The sequence below is a fragment of the Chiloscyllium punctatum genome, chromosome 9, assembly GCF_047496795.1.
Source record: "Chiloscyllium punctatum isolate Juve2018m chromosome 9, sChiPun1.3, whole genome shotgun sequence".
Classification (NCBI taxonomy): Eukaryota; Metazoa; Chordata; class Chondrichthyes; order Orectolobiformes; family Hemiscylliidae; genus Chiloscyllium; species Chiloscyllium punctatum.
In genome coordinates this window covers 22,662,151-22,687,006 of record NC_092747.1, presented here as the reverse complement: position 1 = coordinate 22,687,006, position 24,856 = coordinate 22,662,151, and the positions used below count along the sequence as shown (strand labels likewise).

The window sequence follows — 24,856 nt, the reverse complement described above, 5'->3', positions numbered from 1 at the left end:
CTTGGAATGGCAGCTGGTGACAAGTGGTGTCCTGCAGGTATCAGTGTTGGGCCGCAGCTGTTCACTTTATACATTAATGAAGGAGGGACTGGGGGCTTTCTGATGAAGTATGCTGATGATACGAAGTTAGGTGGACAGGTAGGTAGTGCTGAAGCTGCAAAAAGATTTAGACAGTGTAGAAAATTCAACGTGAGCAAATGTGAGGTCTTGCACTTTGGAAAAAAAGAATACAGGCATTTTCTAAATGGTGAGAAAATTCATTAAGCCAAAGTAGAAAAGGATCTGGGAGTGCTAGTCCAGGTATTTCTAAAGGTTAACTCACAGGATGAATCAGTGATTAAGAAAGCACATATAATGTTGTCATTTATCTCAAGAGGGTTGGAATATAAAAGCAGTGATGTGCTTCTGAGATTTTATAAAGCTCTAGTTAGGCCCCATTTGGAATACTGTATCCAATTTTGGGCCCCACATCTCCGAGGAATGGTAAGCCTAACATTAAATGAACGGCTGAGGATCCTGGAATTGTATTCATTAGAGTTTAGAAGGTTGAGGGGAGATCTAATGCAAACTTACAAGATAATGATTGGCTTAGAAAGGGTGGTGGACACTGGGAATTTATTTCTGTGGGGGGTGGGGTGGGGTGGGGTGGGGTGGGGGGCAAAGGGGAAGACTAGGAACAGTGGGCACAGCCTCAGAATTAGAGGAGGTAAATTCAGAATGAAAATGAGGAGACATATCTTCAACCAGAGAGTGTGGTGGGCTTGTGCAATTCATTGCCACGGGGCGCAATGGAGGCCAGGATGGAAAAAGTCTTCAAGGCAGAGATTGATAAATTCTTGATCTTGCAAGGAATTAAGGGCTACGGGAAGGGTGCGGGTAAGTGATTGAATGGCACAGTGGACTCGATGGGCTGAATGGCCTTACTTCTGCTCCTGTGTCTTATGGAAACACAAGTGTGAGCTGCTCACTTAGTTATAAAATGTATTCTCATTTATCAGGTCCATCACTGAAGCAAACCTCACTTTTGATGTATAGATGCAAATTGGAACCAGATTGGCAAAAAGAAAAGCAATTCAGGTTCTGTTAACAATTACAAGCAGAGTAAATGTAGAACTAGTGTAAATGAAAATGCTTATTGAGAGTTTATTCAGACAGTACATTTGAAGATTTGTGGTATAGCTGAATTTCTAATTGATTAAACAGTACCACCAACCTAACAGAATCAAAGAATCCCTGCAGAATCACCTAATCCTTACCCTATCCCCTGTACATCCCATGGCTAATTCACCTAACCTACACAGCCCTGGACACTATGGGCAATTTAGCATGCCCAATCCACTTAACCTGCACATCTTTAGATTATGGGAGGAAACCCACACTGATAAGGGGAAAATGTGTGAACTCCTTGCAATCATCCAATAATCAGATAACCATCTTGCTGTTTTGAACTGGAGGAAAGCAATTTAAACTGGGGCTGGGCTCAGAAGAAAGAGTGGAGGAATCTTGAGATCTGATCATACTTGAATGACTTTGGGATAGACAGATTACATTAGAATAGTCATCCCCTCCCCTGCCTGGTTTGTAAAACACACACATCTCTTGCTGTCTTGAAATCTTTAACCCAGATTTCATCATAGCTGTAAAGAGAGTAATTGCATCATTCAGATAGTTTAGCATTCACCCATATAACTCAAAAGATATAATCTCTTGTCCAAAGTTAACACATTTACGTAATTTCTAGGTTTGGCAACAATGTTATTAGATAAATGATACAGTTAACATTGATCAAAGGCCCATTCAAAATAGATTCATGCATCAGCAAAAAAAAAGAGAAAACCAGAATTCACATGTGCCAGTTGTTCCTCTTTGTTTTCACAGTATGGGCAACTCCAGGGCTTAGCTGCAGGCAGTAAGAACCAATGTGTTTCAAAACTCATGCCAGAGCCAGGTTCTCTTACCCAAAGGAAAGTTACTATGGCTTATGAGATGGCAACCTTACCTCTGATTGATAAGGTGTGGGCTGATATTCTACCCCAGGCCTTGAGCAGAAAGATTAAGGCAGACAACTCCACTGCAGGAGTTGGAAGCACTGTACTTTTGGAAGCAGTATCTTTCAGTTGAGACATTAAACCAATCCACTCCCTCAAGTGGACTTTAAGACATCAGGTGACTGGTTTTGGACACAAATGGGGAGTTTTCCCTGATGCCTAGGTCAATATTTATCCCGGAATATCACAAAGTCATTATCTGATTATCACAGTGTTGTGCATAAACGTGTACTATGTACAAACTGTCCGCTGAGTTTCCCGTGTGAGAACTTCAAAAGTATTCCAAGAACTGTGAAAAAGTGACCGTAATCTGAAAAACAAAATTTTTTGGCAGTATAGCACTTCCTTTGTACTAGATTGTGCTCAGTCAATTCAAATTACTCACTTAGGAAGAGCCTTGTAACCTGGCTAAAAGTTCCCACACATCCTCTGAAGTACTAAATAACTAATGTCTGATGAAAAATCACAACCTGGCACATTAACTCCTGCTGTAGTTTGCATTTCTGTACATGTTTCAACTTTATAACTCTAATCTTTTATCACAAGTCTGGTTCCCCAAACCCAGCACACGTCCCAGCAGGACTTCAAGTACTCCTAGATTTCATGTCATTCTTGGTCCAGTACCTCAGTGCCACCAACTAGCATTCTGTTCAGCATTAAGGGCGGCACAGTGGTTCAGTGGTTAGTACTGCTACCTCACAGCACCAGGGTCCTAGGTTCGATTCCAGCCTCGGGTGACTGTCTGTGTGGAGTTTGCACGTTGTCCCCATGTCTGCATGGGTTTCCTCCAAAGATGTGCAGGTCAGGTGAATTGGCCATGTTAAATTGCCCATAGTGTTAGGTGGGTTGCTCTTTGGAGGGTTGATGTGGACTTGTTGGGCCGAAGGGCCTGTTTCCACACTATAGGGAATCTAATCTAATCTAATCAAGTGCTTGAGAAGTCCGGTGATGAAACTACTATTCATTCATTATCTGGCTATGGAGGGAGTGCAACAAAGGATCATGGGCTGATTTCTGTGACAACAGGACTGACTTTTGAGGACAGTCTGGATCAGTTAAGGCTATGTTCACTGGAGTTTAGAAGAATATGGAGGGAGAGCTCACATACCTCGAACATTCTAACATGATCGGACAGGATAAACACAGGAAGGATGTTTCCAATGAGTGGGAGTCAAGAACCAGTGGTCACAGTCTAAGAGTACATGGTAGACCACTGAAGACTGAGATGAGGAGATATTTCTTCAGAGAGAGGTAAGCTTATGGAGGCCTGAACCATAGAAAGCAGAGAGGCCAAAACATTGAATGTTTTCAAAAAGGAGTTAGATATAGTTCGAGAGCTAAAGGGATGAAAGGGTATGGGGAGAAAACAGAAGCGAGTTGGATGATCAGCTATGATCACACTGAATAGCAGAACAGGCTCAAAACGGTCTACTCCTGTTCCTATTTTCTATGCAGCATAAACACATGACTCCTGCACACAAATTAGCAAATATGCTGTTTAATTTCCCAAATTCTCCTTTCAGTTCAAAGCAGATAATTAGCAGCTATTAAGAAGCAAAGGTTGCTGGAGAACTTGTGTTAAATCCTAACTAAAAGACAATATCGTTTGTCACCTGTAATCAAACTTTAGGAATGGATCAAAAAATCCCCAAGAAATTCATGAATATGTAACTATAAGAAACAACAGTATTACAAAGAGATGAGACAACAGCTTGCAAATAGTTTATCTAATTGAGATAAATTGCAAATATTTCTCAGATGACACAGATGTACAAGTTCACATGCACTAATGTTAAGTAGCCCACCTCGCAAAAAACCAGGGTTTGAGTCAGATATAATAAAGGCACATCCAGATCAGCAAATCATGCTAACACCTGGGAACTTGGGCCATAGGTGGGACAGCTGCTGCACAGACTTATCATGCAACAGCCTAAGAGTCATACCTTACAGGCAAAATTTCCCAATCCTCCATTACAATTCTTGGGCATGTCCCGTTCCATTGGCAGGACAGACCACCTACAGACAGAAGCACTTTCCTATTGTGAAGAGGGAATGCCGTTGAGCGCCCTCAATTTTTAATTCCTAACCCCATGACATCTGATAACATTAGGCCAAATATCGGTGAAAATGATTCCTTCTGACTACCATCTATCACCCTCCCTCAAGTGATAGACCAGTAGTCTATGTTAAATACCACTTGGAAGCAAGGACAAAGAATTTACTTTGAGTAGGGGACTTCAAGGTCCATCATCAGAAGTATTGCTGCAGCATTTATTGCCCACCCACAATTACCCAGAGGCCAGTTAAGAATAAATTGCAATGCTGTGGGTCTGGAGTCACATGTGGGCAGACCAGGCAAGGATGGCAGCTCCCTTGCCTAAAAACAGCATTAGTGAACCAGATGGGTTTTTCCCGACAATACATATTAGACTCAAGTCTAGTTTTCTACGGAATTCAAATTCCACCGTTTACCAAGGATTTCAACCTAGGTCCTCAAATTATCATCTGGATTTCTGGATTAACAGTTTTGCAATAACACTAGCCTAACACCTCCCCTGTTTATTCTTAAGGCTACATAAATTCCCTTAAAGCCTCTTTGCATCCTCCTCACAACTGATTTTACCATCTGATTTTATGTCAAAGTAGAAATATGATGTTTGATCTCAATGTCCAATTCACTGACATGGGTCCAAGTTCCAATCAATATAGTACCCTCACCACAACCAGCAAACTTGGGTAGGAATTATTCCAAGCTCTGCCCATTAACCAATTCTCGATCCATGCCAGTGTATTCTCCCCTACTTCATGCACTTTATAACTACCCATTCTCTTTGCTGTACCCTCAAAAAAGCTCCAACACATTTGTCAAACATGATTTCCTTTTCATAAATCCACCTCTAACCACATAATAATTATGGTCAACAGTTATGAGTCAATGATATACATTAATACCAATATTACAAACCTTGACCAATATCTCCATTTGACACTTCGACTATTTTGATTTGTCACACTGCATGCCACCCAACCGATAGGACACAGTATTAACCATTTTAAATGTGATTGGAGAGGAATGACAGAAATATGACAGACGGTTTCGAGGTTAATAATCCCATTGGCAATTAAAAATGTGCTAGATGAAGGATGGGTTGGATTGAATAATTAAGTCCAAACAATGGCCCACTCCATGGAAAGGTCTGTGATTAATCATGAAACTTCAGTACTTTGGTATTGACAGATTGTGATTTTTTTTCATTCCTTGTTAGAGCAAAGGTGTCATAGACATCACCTTTCTCAAATCTCTTGTGGTGAACTGGAGTCCAAATGATGTAGGTAGCTCCCACCTTTCAGAGAATTTTTTAAAAAATCCAACACTAACAGAACTCACTGAAAGGAGCAGCATGAACATCACAAAGATGCCATGCATCCTCAGCCGCTTGTTCAAACCACCATCGAGGGTTGTGCACATGCCAGAGGGCCTGAACATGCTGGGAATGCATCGGGGAATGCAAGTGCGCAGACAGATTAAGACCACACATAAGAAATGAAATGAGAGTAAGCCAATGCCAGTGCATTAATTTACATTAATACTTTCATAAATGGGTTAGAGGAATGCATGAAGGGCTTATGCCCGAAACGTCAGTTCTCCTGCTCCTCGGATGCTACCTAACCGGTGTTTTTCCAGCACCACATTTTTCAACTCTGGTCTCCAGCATCTGCAGTCCTCACTTTCTCCTAGAGGAATGCATGCTCTTGACTTTTGTATTATTTTGTAAACAGAAATTGCAATGATTATGGTTAGTCATACTTGAGTATTCTGTGTATTTGGATTCCATCAGAACAAAGGACTTAAGAGCAGAACCACTTAATTGGTAATTTATTGTTCCAGAGGAATTGAGAGCATGAACTTAAAACACAACAATCTGAATCAGATAACCTCAGGCTAAGTTAGACTTCGGTGATGTTCTATATATCACATCCCAGTGGCAATTTACAAGAGTCAGCAACTTTACATGTGAACATAGATTAAGACTTTTGAAAGGCTACTTGTTGCTACAGGTCACAGTTGCAAAGTCAGATCTTGCTTATAGGTGCAATTTCCAAAAACAAAGTGACACATTACAATACTTGGTCAAAAGACATTAATAAATGTATGTTGGCTTGAAACTGAAACAGAACTCAGCTATAATAAAATGGAATGTTCCTAATCTTTATGGTAATATGACCCAAATTTAGATTCAATGTTGCATACACATTTCAAAACTAAAATTACAGGCCATGTTAGTAAAAGTCAAACCAAAAACTATGTTGATGTATTTCTTCCAATCACAAGCCTATATTTAATTTTGGAACGCACCTTATTGTAAAGAACTCAGCACTTATGAAAAAAAAAATCATGAAACTGGTTTTGATTTTAGTCAAATTAAATTGTAGACACAAGAATAGGTAGAACAGAACCGTGGGAAACCTTTCACCTTCACTCTGCTGGAACAGAGTTTGACTTGAAGCACCCTTCAAAACGTGGGAAATATTCTTATTCTCTAAACTGAATATTGTTTACCTTGTTAACTGTAGCATTTTCTTTTATTAATCCACAAATTGCAGCATAATTTGGTACACAAATCACAGTAAAAATAAACTTACCCGAACAAGTGCATCATCAATGATGTGGTCACGTCTGACTTTAAGTCTAAGATAAGGGTTCAGCTGTTGCCCCTGTACGAGGCTGTAGAGGACAGTGATTCGGCGTTCACTGTACATGCGTATCCTGTTGTCATAGTAAAGTCCCAGGTTCTTGGTTACAGCATTCAGAATGAAGGGGCAAGTCATAAAGGAAAATTTATTTTCTGTCTCAACTTTGAAGAAAGTATAGTCTTTATCCATTTCTAGTACATCATTTAGTGGTTCATTAATAAATTCTTCAAAAGAGACAAGTGGCTTTCGGCAATCAATTGTTTTCACTCCCAACTCTACTTCAAGGGGATCCACCCGGGGTCCTTTTTTATTTCTCCGTTCTTCACCCAGTAGTTCTTGTAAAGTAATTTCACTGGATTCTGCAACTGGCTCATCTTCCTCCTCCTCATTGTGCCCCGTGTCCACATCGCCTGCAATAATGTTTGCATAGTGCACTATTTTTAAGCATTTTGTAGCAGCAACAACAGCATCGTCATCATTTACCAGATTTCGACTATTGAATTCATTACTTATGACCCTGTATGTAATGAGCTGCTGAAAGGTTTCCACCATTCGACGAATTTGGTCAGCAGTGTACTTTGACCACAGTCGAATCAATTTGGCTTGAGCTGGTAGGGGTAACTTGCTCATTGCTTTGCAAAACAGTGGAAGAGCCATTTCCAGATATTCAGGGCTATGAAGGTTGCTGTTCTCCATGACTATAATGAATAAGTTTAGATAGTTTGGATCCCTCGAATAAACATTATGATAAGTCAAATCACATTCCACGTTTGGTGACAAGTACACTAATGCATTAAGAAAAGCTGTTTCTACCTTCTCATTGGAAAGCAATTTATTATAGACCCGTCTGACTGCATCAACATCAATAGATATTTCATCAGGTCCTAATTTATGAACATTGTTGTCTCTTGTCTGTGAGCCCCCAAAAGAACTTCTTGATGAAGATGCCTCTGCATCATCCATGGACCCTGCAGAAGCAGCTTTTTCTTCTTCATCTTCATCTTTATCCTCATCCTTTCCTTGAAGGGATTTCAGCTCTTCCTTAGTATGCTGTTTGGCCTTTCGGAAGCTCTGCACCAAAGCATCTGCACTAGAGAAAACTCTACCAATAACACGTATCAATGGTGAATAGTCTTCTCGTTCTCCACACAAATCCAGGATTTCATATACCTTTTCCTCAGTTAGATAGTTCACATCTACATTAAAAACACAATGAGCAGATGGTTATGATTCTTATTATAATAATTAGGAGAGCAAGCTGAAACAATGTCATTCCCTACATCATTTTGATCTTTATACCAGAATATTTCATAAATCTGCATTCTAATGGCAGCATTGCTGTATTAAATAACATGATTTATAGATAGTTAGATAGAATGGAATCAACACAGATGGTATAATTATGACCAAATTCACAACCACATCCATCTCAGACAGGGCAGCAGATACATGGGAACAGCACCCTGCAAGTTCTCCTCCAAGCCACTCACCATTCTCACTTGAAAGGAAATTGCTGTCCCTTCACTGTTGCCAGGTCAAAATCCTGCAATTTCCTTCCTAAGGGCATTGTGGGATCTACATGTAGCACAGACTGCAATGGTTCAAGGAGGCAGCTCACCACCACAAGGGCAGCTAGGGATGGAAAATAAATGTTGGCCAACTAGCAACACCCATGTTCCACAAATGAATAAAAAAAAAATTTCTCACGATTGGTATACATAGCATTCATCTGATCTTGGTTATCAGATGATTTCCCAAAAGCAAGCATTAAATAATGCAAAACATTCCTGATGTACAGTCCGAATCATCAACATTCCTAACTGGCCAATTAGGCATTAAATAGCTAGGAGAAAAATAAATCTAGCACTTCATTTCAGTGTAAAATCTAATAACAATATTGAAGAATAAGTATTCTTGCTTAAAAAGAATACCTGCAAAACTTTAGAGAGAAAAATTAAGCCAACACCAGAAATTCAAAACAGAAAATACTGGAAGAATATGGAAGATTCATCAGTATGTGAAGAAACAAGTTAGCTTAACATTTGCGAAACCACAGCCAGTACTCTGTCAACAGGTTGATACCTGAAATGTGAACCTCCTTTCAGAGATGCTGATGGAGTAATAATAAGTTTCTGTGAGCATTTGTGCTCTCAATTCTTTGAAAAAGTCAAATCATGAAGTGTGCCACTTGGACTCCAAGGTAGCAATTCAATATTAGTCTGAAAGTGGTGAATGAATCCAACTTGGAACTGGGAGAAAAAAAAATGAACACACCATGCCTTATATTTGGTTCTTCATTCTGTCTTCATTATTCGTTTTTGGTATTTGCCAAATTAATCCTGATTCTTTCATTTCAAAACACCTCATATCAATACTGTGATTTGGTAGCAGAGACTTTCTGACAAAAAAAAAGCCCAACACGGTCAGGTCAAGAAATATTTACAAGAAATATATAACTGGCAGGAACTACTTTAGCCACTTAATTATAGGAATCTTTACAAAACAAAAGAACAGGAACCAGATTAGCCCTTTGAGTCTGCTTTGCCATTCAATATGATCATTGCTGATCATCCAACTTATCCCTGTTCCTTTTGCTGGCTCCAGATACTTTGATCCTGTTTGCCCCAAGAACTACAGGGTAAATGTTTTGGCCTCAACTGCGTTCTGCGGTAGAATGTTCCACAGGCTGCCTTAGTGAAGAAATCGCTCATTTCAGTCCCAAATGGCTGATCACTATGAAACCTGGTCCTGGAATCCCCTGGTATCAGCCAAGTCCTTCCTGCAATTACCTTGTCTAATCTTATTAGAATTTGAAAGATTCCCTTTTTTCTTCTAAACTAGACTGAATATAGTACTATGGTGGAAAAGATGATAGGCAGTTAGGACAAGTCAAGGGGACAGTGCTGAGCTGGAAGTTTGGAACTAGGGTGAGTTGGGGGGGGCGGGGCAGCAGGAATGAGGAAACTGTTAAAGTCCACATTGATGCCCTGGCGTTGAAGTGTTCCGAGGCGGAAGATGAGGCGTTCTTCCTCCAGGCGTCTGGTGGTGAGGGAGCAGTGGTGAAGGAGGCCCAGGTCCTCCATGTCCTCGGCAGAGTGGGAGGGGGAGTTGACATTTTGGGCCACAGGACGGTGTGGTTGATTGGTGTGGGTGTCCCGAAGATGTTCCCTAAAGCGCTCTGCTAGGAGGCGTCCAGTCTCCCCACTGTAGAGGAGACCACATCGGGAGCAATGGATACAATAAATGATATTAGTGGATGTGCAGGTAAAACTTTGATGGATGTGGAAGGCTCCTTTAGGGCCTTTGGCAAGGGAAGGTGCCCGGACGGGAGGGTGGGTTGTAAGAGGACGTGGACCTGACCAGGTAGTCACGGAGGGAACGGTCTTTGCGGAAGGCAGAAAGGGGTGGGGAGGGAAATATATCCCTGGTGGTGGGGTCTGTTTGGAGGTGGCGGAAATGTCAGCGGATGATTTGGTTTATGTGAAGGTTGGTAGGGTGGAAGGTTAGCACCAGGGGCGTTCTGTCCTTGTTACGGTTGGAGGGGTGGGGTCTGAGGGCAGAGGTGCGGGATGTGGACGAGATGCATTGGAGGGCATCTTTAACCACGTGGGAAGGGAAATTGCAGTCTCTGAAGGAGGCCATCTGGTGTGTTCTGTGGTGGAACGGGTCCTCCTGGGAGCAGATACGGCGGAGGTTGGTTTTCCTGCTCCTCGGATGCTGCCTGAACTGCTGTGCTCTTCCAGCACCACTAATCCAGAATCTGGTTCCCAGCATCCGCAGTCATTGTTTTTACCTGAATATAGTACTAACCCATCCAGTCTCTCCATATCAGATCTGCAACCCAGGAATCAGTCTGGTAAACCTCTGTTGTACTCACTCCATAACATGGACATTCTTCCTTAGAGGGACATGGTCTCATGAAAGCCCTGCACAGCTGCAAGACATCTCTGCTTCTGTACTCAAAACTTCTTGCAGTGAAGGCCACTAAAACATTTGCCTTCTTCACCACCTGCTGTACCTGCATGCTTATAATCAGCGACTGGTGTACAAAGATACCCAGGACTCTTTGTACCTCCCCCTTTCCAAATCCATTGCTAAATAACATCCTGACTTAGTTTTGCTATGAAAGTGGAAAGTTCACATTTATTCACTCAATGCTTCATCTGCAAAAATGCCAATTATATTGTTATAGAGATAGACTAAGGAGTTCTACTCTATTATACAAGCACATTGACACCAACCTACCACCTTATTATGAACATTTCTTTCAGCAAAAATAACTACCAAGTACAAAAAATAATTCAATTCTCAAGTGAATACTACACTGAAAAGTCTACTAGTTGTGCACGTACATTTTTAAACGCAGACCCAAAATCCTAGACTGAAGAATAGGTACAGTGTATGTACTGGGTAGTTTATACGGTACAACAAACATATTAAAGCAATCAAAGCCAATTGCATAAAATAATGTCTATGAAGGAGAAGCAGCAGGATAAGTTTCCACATGTCAGTTAATGCACTTTTAGCATGAGAAAATGATATCAAAAACACAAAAAGGAATGAAACTAAGTCAGATTTTCAATGATTTATTTAAAAGAATTACCGCAATTGAATTAGAAAAAAGGCATGTAGATATATACATGTAAGAGGTATTTAAAGGATACTAAAGTGTCAACTAGACAGTTTTAGCTCATGGAAATCAATACAGTTTCTTAGAGAGATGGGAAGGCACTCAATATTGTGGAACTATTCACTAATGCAGCTGGGAATCATCTTGGTTCTCCTGTGGCCAATCTGCTCTCAATGCAACAAAACTGAAGTCGCTTTTCATTTAACTCAGCCGTTCACTTTCCATGGGTGCATTTATGGACATGACTTTGAAATAAATTCCTGTCAGGGTGAAAGGGAAGGCTGGTAGGTATAGGGAATGCTGGATGACTAAAGAAATTGAGCATTTGGTTAAGAAAAAGAAGGAAGCATATGTCAGGTATAGACTGGATAGATCGAGTGAATCCTTCAAAGAGTATAAAGGAAGTAGGAGTATACTTAAGAGGGAAGTCAGGAGAGCAAAAACGGGGACATGAGATAGCTTTGGCAAATAGAATTAAGGAGAATCCAAAGGGCTTTTACAAATATATGAAAGACAAAAGGGTAACTAGGGAGAGTATAGGGCCACTCAAAGATCAGCAAGGCGGCCTTTGTGTGGAGCCACAGAAAATGGGGGAGATACTAAATGAATATTTTACATCAGTATTTACTGTGGAAAAGGATATGGAAGGTATAGACTGTAGGGAAATAGATGGTGACATCTTGCAAAATGTCCAGGTTACAGAGGAGGAAGTGCTGGATGTCTTGAAATGGTTAAAGGTGGATAAATCCCCAGGACCTGATCAGGTGTACCTGAGAACTCTGTGGGAAGCTAGACAAGTGATTGATGGGCCTCTTGCTGAGATATTTGTATCATTGATAGTCACAGGTGAGGTGCCGGAAGACTGGAGGTTGGCAAACGTGGTGCCACTGTTTAAGAAGACTGGTAAAGACAAGCCAGGGAACTATAGACCGGTGAGCCTGACCTCAATGGTGGGCAAGTTGTTGGAGGGAATCCTGAGGGACAGGATGTACATGTACTTGGAAAGGCAAGGACTGATTAGGGATAGTCAACATGGCTTTGTGCATGGGAGATCATGTCTCACAAACTTGATTGAGTGTTTTGAAGAAGTAACAAAGAGGATTGATGAGGGCAGAGCAGGAAATGTGATCTATATGGACTTCAGTAAGGTGTTTGACAAGGTTCCCCATGGGAGACTGATTAGCAAGGTTAGATCTCATGGAATACAGGGAGAACTAACCATTTGGATACAGAACTGGCTCAAAGGTAGAAGACAGAGGATGGTGGAGGAGAGTTGTTTTTCAGATTGGAAGCCTGTGACCAGTGGAGTGTCACAAAGATCGGTGCTGGGTCCTCTGCTTTTTGTCATTTACATAAATGATTTGGATGCGAGCATAAGAAGTACAGTTAGTAAGTTTGCAGATGACACCAAAATTGGAGGTGTAGTGGACAGTGAAGAAGGTTACCTCAGATTACAACAGGATCTGGACCAGATGGGCCAATGGGCTGAGAAGTGGCAGATGGAGTTTAATTCAGATAAATGCGAGGTGCTGCATTTTGGGAAAGCAAATCAGATCAGGACTTATACATTTAATGGTAAGGTCCTAGGGAGTGTTACTGAACAAAGAGACCTTGGAGTGCAGGTTCATAGCTCCTTGAAAGTGGAGTCACAGGTAGATAGGATAGTGAAGGCGGCGTTTGGTATGCTTTCTTTTATTGGTCAGAGTATTGAGTACAGGAGTTGGGAAGTCATGTTGCGGCTGTACAGGACATTGGTTAGGCCACTGTTGGAATATTGCGTGCAATTCTGGTCTCCTTCCTATCGGAAAGATGTTGTGAAACTTGAACAGGTTCAGAAAAGATTTACAAGGATGTTGCCAGGGTTGGAGGGTTTGAGCTACAGGGAGAGGCTGAACAGGCTGGTGCTGTTTTCCCTGGAGTGTTGGAGGCTGAGGGGTGACCTTATAGGAGGTTTACAAAGTTATAAGGGACATGGATAGCATAAACAGACAAAGTCTTTTCCCTGGGATCGGGGAGTCCAGAACTAGAGGGTATAGGTTTAGGGTGAGAGGGGAAAGATATAAAAGAGACCTAAGGGGCAACCTTTTCACGCAGAGGGTAGTATGTGTATGGAATGAGCTGCCAGAGGATGTGGTGGAGGCTGGTACAATTGCAACATTTGAGGCGCATTTGGATGGGTATATGAATAGGAAGGGTTTGGAGGGGTACGGGCCAGGTGTTGGCAGGTGGGACTAGATTGGGTTGGGATATCTGGTCGGCATGGACAGGTTGGACCGAAGGGTCTGTTTCCATGCTGTACATCTCTGTGACTCTAAATCAAATGCAATGTAATCTAAAACGGCACATCATCTCTTCCACAATGTATTACATCATTTATTGAGGATGCAAGTCAATATTTAAAGGTAAAGAAATGGAGCAAACTTATTTTGTGATCTCCAGCAAAAAGTTTAGCATATTTGCCTCATTTTAAGCTGTTGCACTGACAAATTGGGTTCAAATACAAAGTTCATCACTCTTGTAATATTGAGTGTTGTTGTTTACAACAACATTTTAGATGAAAAATCATATCATATACATGATGATATCTTGTGTGATTTAAAAAAAATCCTGTAATTGATGGTGGAATAATAGTGACATATTTGGATTAGATCTCACATCATCATCCAATGCCATGAACCCACTTCCCCATTCCTTCTTCCCTGACTCAAGTACAATTTTAATGGCAATTCTACACACAGAAGAAAATACAGCCGAAGTGAGCCATCAATTGTTTACATGTAATTTGCATATGCAAGTATCCCCTGCTATGGAACCTTTTGTAAGCCGAAATGGTGTAAAGTGAAGAAATATTAACTTATATGAGAAACATTTCAAAATGAAGTGGCATAAAGTGAACTTTTGAAAAGCGGAGGATACCTGTACATAGTTACATTCTGAATTCTAAGGCTAATAGCCAAAGAACCTTGCTAAAATTCAATGGCGACTATATAAAATATCCAAATACTGAGATGCATTTTGCATTATGAAAACATGGACAGAGAAAAACAGGAAGTAACTGCTCTCATTACCTCAATGATCGATACAATGATACGGTCAGTTTACTTTCAGTAAAGGAATCAGACAAATTAAAGATTTTCTCAGCCCCATCCTGCCTTGTGAATAAGTAACAAATGACTAGCAGTTAGAAAATGGGTTTAACAGTAAAACAGTCCCACATTTATCAAAGCGCGCACAAGCAGATATTGACTCCAAATACATAAAGTTATTAGCATAAATATCCAAAAACAGTCAAAAAGGCAATTTCTCAGAAACATCTTTAGGAAAGTATGTAAGAAAGAGACATCGAGAGAGAGGCACTTAGAGGTTGAGAGTAAATCCTGAATTTGAGACCTCAGCACCTAAACGTATGGCCACCAATGGTGGAACAATTAATGTATGCAGCTTTATACATAATGGCAAATACAGTCTGACAGATGATTTTACACTCCTCTGGACAGGTGGGACTTGAACCAGGCTTCCTGGCTCAGAGATAAGGACACTGCCATTGTGGCTCAAGACTACCATAAAATTTGGTTTGATTATTCTGATCAGATTTAACTTAGCTGTTTTCCCAAATATACTCAGGTATTACACCTCAGAGGATTGCAAATATAGGTCATCCTGCGATAGCGTGCATTGCATCAACATGAATTTGTGGTGTTACAACTGACTAATAGGGGATACTGTTTCTAAAGCGTGAACTTTTAAAACATGTGTTGGCTACAGTGCGATTGCACTGCCAACACTAAGTATTATTTGTATTGCGCGAATCTTGTATAGCGCGGGGTTGCACAGGAATGCCACTATCGCACAAAGAAGAAATGACTGGGAACTCAGTCTTTGTAAACAGTTGTGAAGGCTTACCTGCCTTCCACTCACGATGTGAAGCAAAGGCTTTAACTGGTCATCCTGGATTCTTTGCTGATATTAATATGTTGTGGTTATGTTAAGTCCCCAACCTCAATATATTACAGCTTCCAAGTGCATAACTTATTTTCAGAGCCACATAAGGTTAAAACATTTTTATCAAATTATGTTCTATATATATTTGATAGTTAAGACAATTCTGAGAATTTTGTTATAAATATTGCCTAATCAACCTACTCAGAAATGTTGTTGCACATCCATTATACAGACACTGAGTCCATGCCTGGCGTTGCTATTGTGTCTCAAATGCCTTTTGTCTTAATGTTGTTACATGCTTCCTAAACTCACCATTATTTACTTTGCTGCGATTTCTGCTAAGTTTAAAACATTATTACACAAAACAGAGTCTGAAGTCAACACACCTCAAATAAACCATGTCTTTTCATCTCCAACCTATTACGACAGATGTTAAACAGATATTTTGCATCAGTCTTTACAATGAAAGATACTTTGAATATCCTATTAGTACTAAAGGGGAGGATTTAAGTACCATCATTATCACTAGAGGATTAGTATTAGAGAAACTAATGGGGCCCAAGCCAGATAAATACCCTAGCTTTCATCATAAGATTTTAAACAAAGTAGCTACAGAGAAAGTGGATACATTGTTTGTAATTTTCCAAAAATATTTGAATTCTGAGGAAGGATCGGAGGATTGGAAAACTACCAATGTGACATTTCTATTCAAAAAGGGAGGCAACAAGTGGGTAACTACAAGCCATGACAAACAGCCTAACATCTACTTTTGGGAAATATGTTAGAACCAATTAATAAGGAAATAATAACAGCATATTTGGATAATCAATCCAATCAAGCAAGGTCAGCATGGTTTCACAAAAGGGAAACCATGTCTAATTAACTTATCAGAGTTTCTTTAGGAAATGTCAACCAGATGGATAGAGGGAAACAAGTGCTGTATATAGACTTCCAGAATGTATTCAACAAGGTAACTCAAAAAAAAAGTTAAGTCATAAGAGCCCATGATTTGGGAGTGGTATATAGGCATGGATCGAGAATTGGCTCCTGGGTAGGATACAGGTGGGGATAAAGTATTCTTTTTCAGGCTGACAATCTGTAACAAATGATTTGGAGATGCTGGTGTTGGACTGGGGTGTATAAAGTTAAAATCTCACACCACCAGGTTATAGTCCAACAGGTTTAATTGGAAGCACACTAGCTTTCGGAGCGTTGCTCCTTCATCAGGTGGTAATGGAGGGCTCAATCCTAACAAAAGTTATAGCAAAAATTTACAGTGTGATGTAACTGAAATTGTACATTTAAAATTGATTGTCTGTTAAGCCTTTCATCTGTTCGTTTCATTTCTTTCATATGTAAATCACAAAACCTTTTTTTAAAAAAGTTACATTCTCGGGTTAGCTGTCAACAATGGTGATAGCTAGACAATATGTTGAAGGTGTTAGCCCCCTGTGTACTCGGTCTATGCCATGATGTTTAGATTGCTTCTAATCTAAAAAGTGAGATAACTGAGTTTTACATGAATTCATGGTACATCAGGGAAACTGAGCAAAGGCTACGACATAGGATGAATGGGCACCGCACAACAATCAACAGACAGGAGTGTTCCCTCCCAGTTGGGGAACACTTCAGTGGTCCAGGACACTCGACCTCGGACCTTCGGGTGACCATCCTCTCCAAAGCGGACTTCGGGACAGGTAGCAGCGAAAAGTGGCCGAGCAAAGGCGGATAGCTAAGTTCGGTACCCACAGGGAGGGCCTCATCCGGGACCTTGGGTTCATGTCACATTACAGGTGACCACTATTGCACTATACACACACAGATACTCCTACACACACACACACACACAGGGACACACATATACACAGACACCCACACACACCCTTACAGACAGACACACCCACACTCTCACATGCACCCCCTCACAGACTTAAGACACTCTGCACTCACTACACACACACACACTTTCTCACACTCAACCCCCAACCCAGACAGACAGACACACACACAGACAGACAAAGACCCACATGCACACATATTTTGTGGGGTGAATTTGTACTTGCAGGGTTACATTGTACTTTGCTCAAAAACTGCATGCATTCACATAAAACTCTGTTATCTCACTTTTTAGATTAGAATCAATCTAAACATCATGGCATAGACAGAGAACACAGGGGGCTAACACCTTCAACATATTGTCTAGCTATCACCATTGTTGACAGCTAACCCGAGAATGCAACGTTTTAAAAAAAAAGGTTTTGTGATTTACACATGAAAGAAGTGAAACTATCATTGTATTCGAACAGATGAAAGGCTGAACAGACAAATCAATTTTTCAATGTATAATTTCAGTTACATCATACTGTATATTTTTTGCTATAAATTCTGTTAGGATTGAGCCCTCCACTACCACCTGATGAAGGAGTGACGCTCCGAAAGCTAGTGTGCTTCCAATTAAACCTGTTGGACTATAACCTGGTGTTGTGAGACTTTTAAGTTTAAATCTGTAACAAGTGGGATTCCACAGGGATCGGTGCTGGGATTGCAACTGTTTACAATATCAATGACCTGGAGGGAGGGAGGAAGGAAGCAAATGTACTGCAGCTAAATTTGCAGATGACAAAATTAGGCATAAAAGCCAAGTCTCAAGATGAAAGATGAATACCGACAGTTTAGAGATAATGTGGAGAAGCCGGTGTTGGATTGGGGTGGACAAAGCGAAAAATCACACATCAGGTTAAGGTCCAACAGATTTATTTGGAAGCACTAGCTTTCAGAGTACTACTCCTTCACCACCTGATGAAGGATCAGCGCTCTGAAAGCTGGTGTTTCCAAATAAACCTGTTGGACTATAATCCAGTTTAGAAACAGATACTGACAGGTAAAATAAGTGGACAAAACAAAGTTGACAAATGGGGTATAAACATGAGGAAATATGAAATTGCTCGTTTTGGAAGGGAGAACAAAAGTAGTATTATTTAAATGGAGAAAATACGCAGAAGGTTGCGACAGTAAGGGGCTTGGGGGCATATGCACAAAACAGGCAAACTGTTGTAGCAGATAATCAGAAAGGCTAATATAATATTTATTTCAAGGGGATCGGACTATAAGAGTAAGGAAGTCTGATGGTAACTATACAAGGTGCTGGTAAGACCACATCTGGATTGAGTGCAGTTTTGGTCCTCTGAGCTAAGGTAAGGAACTGGAGACTGTTCAGAGAAGAGTCACTAGGATGGCCCCTGATATGGAAGGACGCGAGCATAAGAGGTACAGTTAATAAGTTTACAGATGACACCAAAATTGGAGGTGTAGTGGACAGCGAAGAAGGTTACCTCAGATTGCAACAGGATCTTGATTAGATGGGACAATAAGCTGAGAAGTGGCAGATGGGGTTCAATTCAGATAAATGCGAGGTGCTGCATTTTGGGAAAGCAAATCTTAGCAGGACGTATACACTTAATGGTAAGGTCCTAGGGAATGTTGCTGAACAAAGAGACCTTGCAGTGCAGGTTCATAATTCCTTGAAAGTGGAGTCACAGGTAGATAGGATAGTGAAGGTGGCATTTGGTATGCTTTCTTTTATTGGCCAGAGTATTGAGTACAGGAGTTGAGAGGTCATGTTGCGGCTGTACAGGACATTGGTTAGGCCACTGTTGGAATATTGTGTGCAATTCTGATCTCCTTCCTATCGGAAAGATGTTGGGAAACTTGAAAGGGTTCAGAAAAGATTTACAAGGATGTTGCCAGGGTTGGAGGACTTGAGCTATAGGGAGAGTCTGAACAGGCTGGTGCTGTTTTCCTTGGAGTGTCGGAGGCTGAGGGGCGACCTTACAGAGGTTTACAAAATCATGAGGGGCATGGAGAGGATAAATAGACAAAGTCTTTTCCCTAGGATCAGGGAGTCCAGAACTAGACGGCATAGGTTTAGGGTGATAGGGGAAAGATATGAGAGACCTAAGGGGCAACATTTTCACACAGAGATTTGGATGGGTGTACAAATAGGGATACGGGCCAGGTGCTGGCAGGTGGGACTAGATTGGGTTGGGATGAGTTGGACCAAGTTGGTCTGTTTCCAAGCTGTACATCTTTATGACTATGACTGTTTTATGAAAAAAATCTAAAGATGGGATGAATGAGAGACGATGTCATTGAAACATAAAAGATTCATAAAGGGCTTGACAGGGTACATGTTGAGACTATTTCCTCTAATGATCAAGCCTAGCATCAGAGGGCATTGTCTCAGGATAAAGGGACACCAATTTAAAACCAAAATGAGGAGAAATATCTTCCCTAAAAGCTCTGAGTGCCTTTGGAACTCCTTACCAAAAAGCTGTGGGGCAGAGTCCTTGTGAATATTTAAGGCTAACGTAGAAAGATTCAGGATCAGCAGAGGAATCAAAGGATACAGGGAAAGTGTAGGTGAGGAACTGTCTGGCCAACCAATGCTAGTATTCATGCTTCTCTTGAGCCTCTTTTATCCATTCCCACCTAGCTTAATCAGCATTACCTCCTATTTTCTTGCCCCTCTATTTATCTAGCCTCCTCTTAATGCATCCATATACTATTTGCTTCAACCACCTTCTATAACATAAATTACACATTCTCAAGTCAATTTGTTTATAGATATTGCTATTGAATTTCCCACTTGTCTCAATGACTGTCTTATAGAAACGGCCTCTGGTTTTGCTCTTCCCACAAAGAGAAATATATGTCCACCTAGTAAACCTTTAGAATTGTAAAGATCTCTGAGGTCAAAATATGTGGTCATAAATGGTCACCTAATATGTATTTAAGACTCACCTTTAAAATCTTCTCTTTGGGCCTGCATCTCTTGCTTATTCACTTTTGTTTCTGAACAACAAATGATACTGTGGGAGCTCTTCGTGCTGTTTTCCACATAGGCAGTGCTGGTTCCTTTCTTGGAAGGATGAGGATCACAGAGTTTTGCATTAATCTTAAAAAGCTCAAGGGCCTTTATGGCCGCTGCATTGTTATCCATACGAAGGAAACTTGAACAGGAAGCACAAAATTCATTCGTGCAGGCCTCATTTCCACAGCCCTCAGTTAACTGGTGGTAGTAGCGTTCTATTAGATGCTTTGCAGCTGCTCGCTTCCTGTGGCAAACATTCAAAACAGTGGGCAAAGGGATTAGTACAGCCTTCAAATTCCAAGCTCAGTGCTGCACGAGCATGGCAATGTTTCATTTAAATTACTTGTACAATAACATATCGTTGAGAGTCAACATTCAACTCCACTCTTCCCCACAATATGTGCTACCTGCAGAATATTTCTAAGAGAAAATAAGGTTCTTAGTAGATACAAGAATGGAGGAGAAATACAACAAACAATAGGGAAGCTATTGTTCCCTAGAGTTAACAAAAATTGATTTAGCATCCCTTTGAAGTATAATTAAGATTACTTCAGAATATAACGGTTCATAGAATCTAATTCATGTGTACAATGATAATCATGTACAACAACAGTTTGTTCCATTATGGATTTGTTACAAAGAGCAATATTTAAGTCAGAAAAGTATAACAATTTGTCCTAATTTACCCACTTTCCCAATCTGATATTAGGATGAGCTCCTTAAATGAAACATTGCACAGACACAAACAGGGATTCAAACAGGTTTTCTTGGGGATCACAGGCGAAAGGAAAAATAGATTTCTTAAATCATGCATTGTGATTATAAATTTCTACTAGGTTGAGAACAAAGCATTCTTCTAAAAGCAGTTCTAAGGTCAGAGAGCTGAAATTATTTCCTAGGGGTTAAATATGGCATTATTTTGTTCTCAGATTCTCAAAATTTCACTTGCATGTATCAGATGCTAAGTGCATTCAATGGCACACAATACCACCATGCATCTAGAGAATCTAGAAGAATTTACATGTGCACAATCTAAAAATGCCAAATCTCAAACAAAAATTTTTTTCACATCAAGCATAAAGTTTTGAAGAGCTCAGCTTTTGGACGCTCAGAATGAAAATGCATACATAAGGTGCTATGCATTTAAAAGTGACCCATTACCCAAATGCAGAGAATGCATAAGCATTCTTTATTCATGCTTTTTCGCTAATAGATAGGAAGGCTTATTCTATTAAACAAGATTTGGAGATGCCAGTGTTGGACTAGGTTGTACAAATTTAAAAATCACACAACACCAGGTTATAGTCCAACAGGTTTATTTGGAAGCACTAGCTTTTGGAGAGCTGTTCCTTCATCAGATGGTTGTACCACCTGATGAAGGAGCAGCGCTCCGAAAGCCTGCTGAACTATAACCTGTTGTGTGATTTTTTAACTTTGTATTAAACAAAGTAATAACAAAGGCCTATTCAATTCACTTTTAATCTTTCAAACAGAAAATCCTACAAATTTTATTTTGATCAACTGACTTTAGAACCTTCAAAGAAATCCGTATTAAGTCTGGGAATTATTGTAAATTCCTTTACACTGTTTGGATAGCTTACTTCTCTTCCATCTCTTTGTTTAAAAAAAGTGGTCTCTTTAAAACTTGCTGTTCTTGTGGTGACATTTTAGCAGGCACAATCCTTGCACAACATGCTTTCACCAAAAAAATCAATTGGCCATGGTCAATAAAAATCAATTTCAAGCCCTAAAAATCATGCATGCCTCCTTTATGCTTACCCTTGATTAATTTCTGGAAATAAAATTGTGAAATTTCAAATATTTCCAGCATATCCAACAAATTTTCTATTATTCCCTTTATCCACTTGGCTGGTAAGTACATTTTAATAAAACTGATCACCTCTAATATGACAGATTGCATATTGAAATCTCAAACATTTGGATTCCTATTCAATAAAGAGCACTTCAACATAAAAAAAATCAACATACATTCAGGTCTGTACTCCTGAACTACTTGATAGGGGATTCAATTATATTAATATAAATTACAGCAAAAGTAAAGTCACCACAGCATAAGGCTGTTCTCCCTCAGGAGGAAAGGGGGAGAACTGACGGTGGAACCTGAGGTCGCCTCAGGCAAGGGGAAGGAGGTTGAGAAGAAGGTGAAGCCTTCATAGTAACCACAGGCAGTGCAGGAATATAACCCACACTGTAGATATCACTCTTCGTTGGTAACCAGTTATCCAGCTAACTGAGTTAACTGATCGACTCACCTCCCACAGCTAAGAGAAGCAAACAACTAACCCTACAAGTTCTGTTACCATTGATCATTTACCTGTGGACTTAACACCTCTAACATTAGCAAATAGCCAAAGTAGACTGGTCACCAATTTTGGAAATGGACTGATATTCTAGAATAGAGATACCTCAAGTACTCAAATTACCACTTCAATTATAACAGTGTGGAGGGATCGTACACTGGAATTTTCATCAAATCAGGCCTTATGAGTAGAAGTTAAAAAACACACAAGTGGTAAAAACTCTATTGGGTGTGTACTACAGACTCGAACAAAAAACAATCAGGGAAAGATAGAAGATCAGATGGGTAACGAAATCTCAGAAATGTAAGAATATGCAATAATAGTCAGGGACTTCAACTCGCCAAATATTAACTAGGGAACAAACAAAACTCAAATCACATTCAGGAGAATTTTTTTAGCTAGGATGCAGAAAGCTCAACAGGAGGGGGCAGTTTCTGGCAGTTCCTAATATTTGAAATTAGCCCAGGCAGGTTGAAGGCATATCAGTATGGGTGCAATTTGTGAATCACAACTATCGCAATTAAATTTAAGATAATTATGGAAAATTAAAAAGTTGGGCCAAGAATAGAATTTCTAAACTGAGGAATACTAATTTTACCAACATATGATTTGGCCAAAAGCAGCTACTTGCAGATATATCTATGTCAGATCCATGGGAGGCATTCAGGGAAGAAATAGACAACAAGTCATATTTATTCTCGCAAAGACAATAGATGTGACTAAGACCAGAGAACCTTGTGTGTCAAGGGACAAAAAGTTCAGGATTAAGGTAAAAAAAGTTGCGGCAGGTACAGAAAGCTCAATTAGGTCGTCCCTGGAGGAGTAGAACAAGCCTACACAACAAAACTTAAAAAGGAAATTATCAAAAGCAAAGCATGAGAAATGGTTGACAAATGAAATAAATGAAAACTGCAAATTCTTTAAAAATTTAAAGAATAAGAGAATTAGTGAAAGATTAGGGCCCTTAAAAATCATAGAAGTAATCTGTAATTATACCTGGAATATGAGGACACAGTCCTCAATAATTATTCTGTATGTGTCTTCAAAATGGTAAAGGATGCCACAGATAAACATCAGCGTGGAGGGTTATAAAGAGTTAAAAGAGAGGGCATACTAGTCGTTTAAAAATGAATAAATTCAAAGGCTGAATGAGATTCATCACAAACTGCTGAGGGAAGCAAGGAATCAGGGATCCTGGCAGAAACTGTGAAATCCTCTGTTGATGATAGGCTAGACACGAGGATTGGAGGACTACTAATGTTGTTTCATTATGAAAAAAAGGAAGAAGGGATAAACCAAAAAATTACAGTCAGTCAATCTCAGCTCAGAAGTGGAGAAGCAATTAGAAAGAATTCTGATCAACACAACATTTATGCTTTTGGAGAGACATGGATTAATCAGAAATAGTCAGAATGGATTTGTTAAGGGAAGACCACATATGACAAATTTCATCGAACGTTATGCAGAGGTAACCAGGAGGTTGAGGGTAACACATCTGGTATGGTCTACATGGACTTTGGCCAAGCGTTTGGAAGCCTGGTCAAGAAAATAAGAGCCAATGGGATCTAAGGCAATGTGGCACATCAATAGGCCAATTACCAGGGTACACAGATTTAAGTTAAGAGATAGAACACTCAGAGGAGAGTTGAGATTTTTCAGAAGATAGTGAGAGTATGGAATTCAAAGAGTGGTTCAGTCAGAAACATTTAAGCAATATTTACATATTCATTTACATTGCCATATCTTCCAGGGCAATGTGCCGAACATGGGGAAAAAAAATGGAAATGTAAGCAGATCTTGGTTGACCAGCAAAGCTGGATTGGCTGAATGGCCTCCTTCTGTGCAGTACATATTGATGAATCAATGAAACTCTTCAGTTCAAGAAGGAAGAGGCAGAAAGCAGGAAACTACCGGCCAATTGGTTCGATATCTGTTACAGGGAAGGTGTTAGAATAGATCACGAAGGAGACTGTAGTCAGAAAGAGAGAAAAATAGATGGGAAGAATCAGCACATTGTCTGCATGGGAAATCACATTAAATCAATTTATTGCAGTTCTTTGAAGGAACAGCATGCGCTGTGAATGACAGGATGCCAACAGACATATTGTGCTTGGATTCCTGGAAGTTATTTGATAAATTGCCACATAGAAGGTTATTACACAAAGTAGGAGTGCATGGTGCAAGGAGTAACATAAGCACAAATGGCTGGCAAAAAAAAAGGAAGCATAAATAAATCTTTTTCTGATTGGCAAGAGGTGACGAGTGGATTCCTACAATGACCTGTTCTGGTGCTTTAGCTTTTTACAATTTACATCTATGACTCAGATGAGGGGAGCAAACACAGCGGTTA

At 40.1% G+C, this 24,856-nt stretch overlaps 1 protein-coding gene across 2 annotated transcripts in view; it reads right to left on the bottom strand.

The window, feature by feature from the left end:
- Nucleotides 1–24,856, bottom strand: part of ube3a (ubiquitin protein ligase E3A) — a 69,168-nt gene that overhangs the window by 19,504 nt on the left and 24,808 nt on the right. For both annotated transcript variants that reach the window (XM_072577003.1, XM_072577002.1), the window contains 2 exons: nt 20,116–20,429; nt 6,693–7,939 (listed from right to left, as the gene is read on the bottom strand). In XM_072577003.1, coding sequence (XP_072433104.1) covers nt 6,693–7,939; nt 20,116–20,429 — 1,561 coding nt within the window. The remainder of the gene's footprint in view (nt 1–6,692; nt 7,940–20,115; nt 20,430–24,856) is intronic.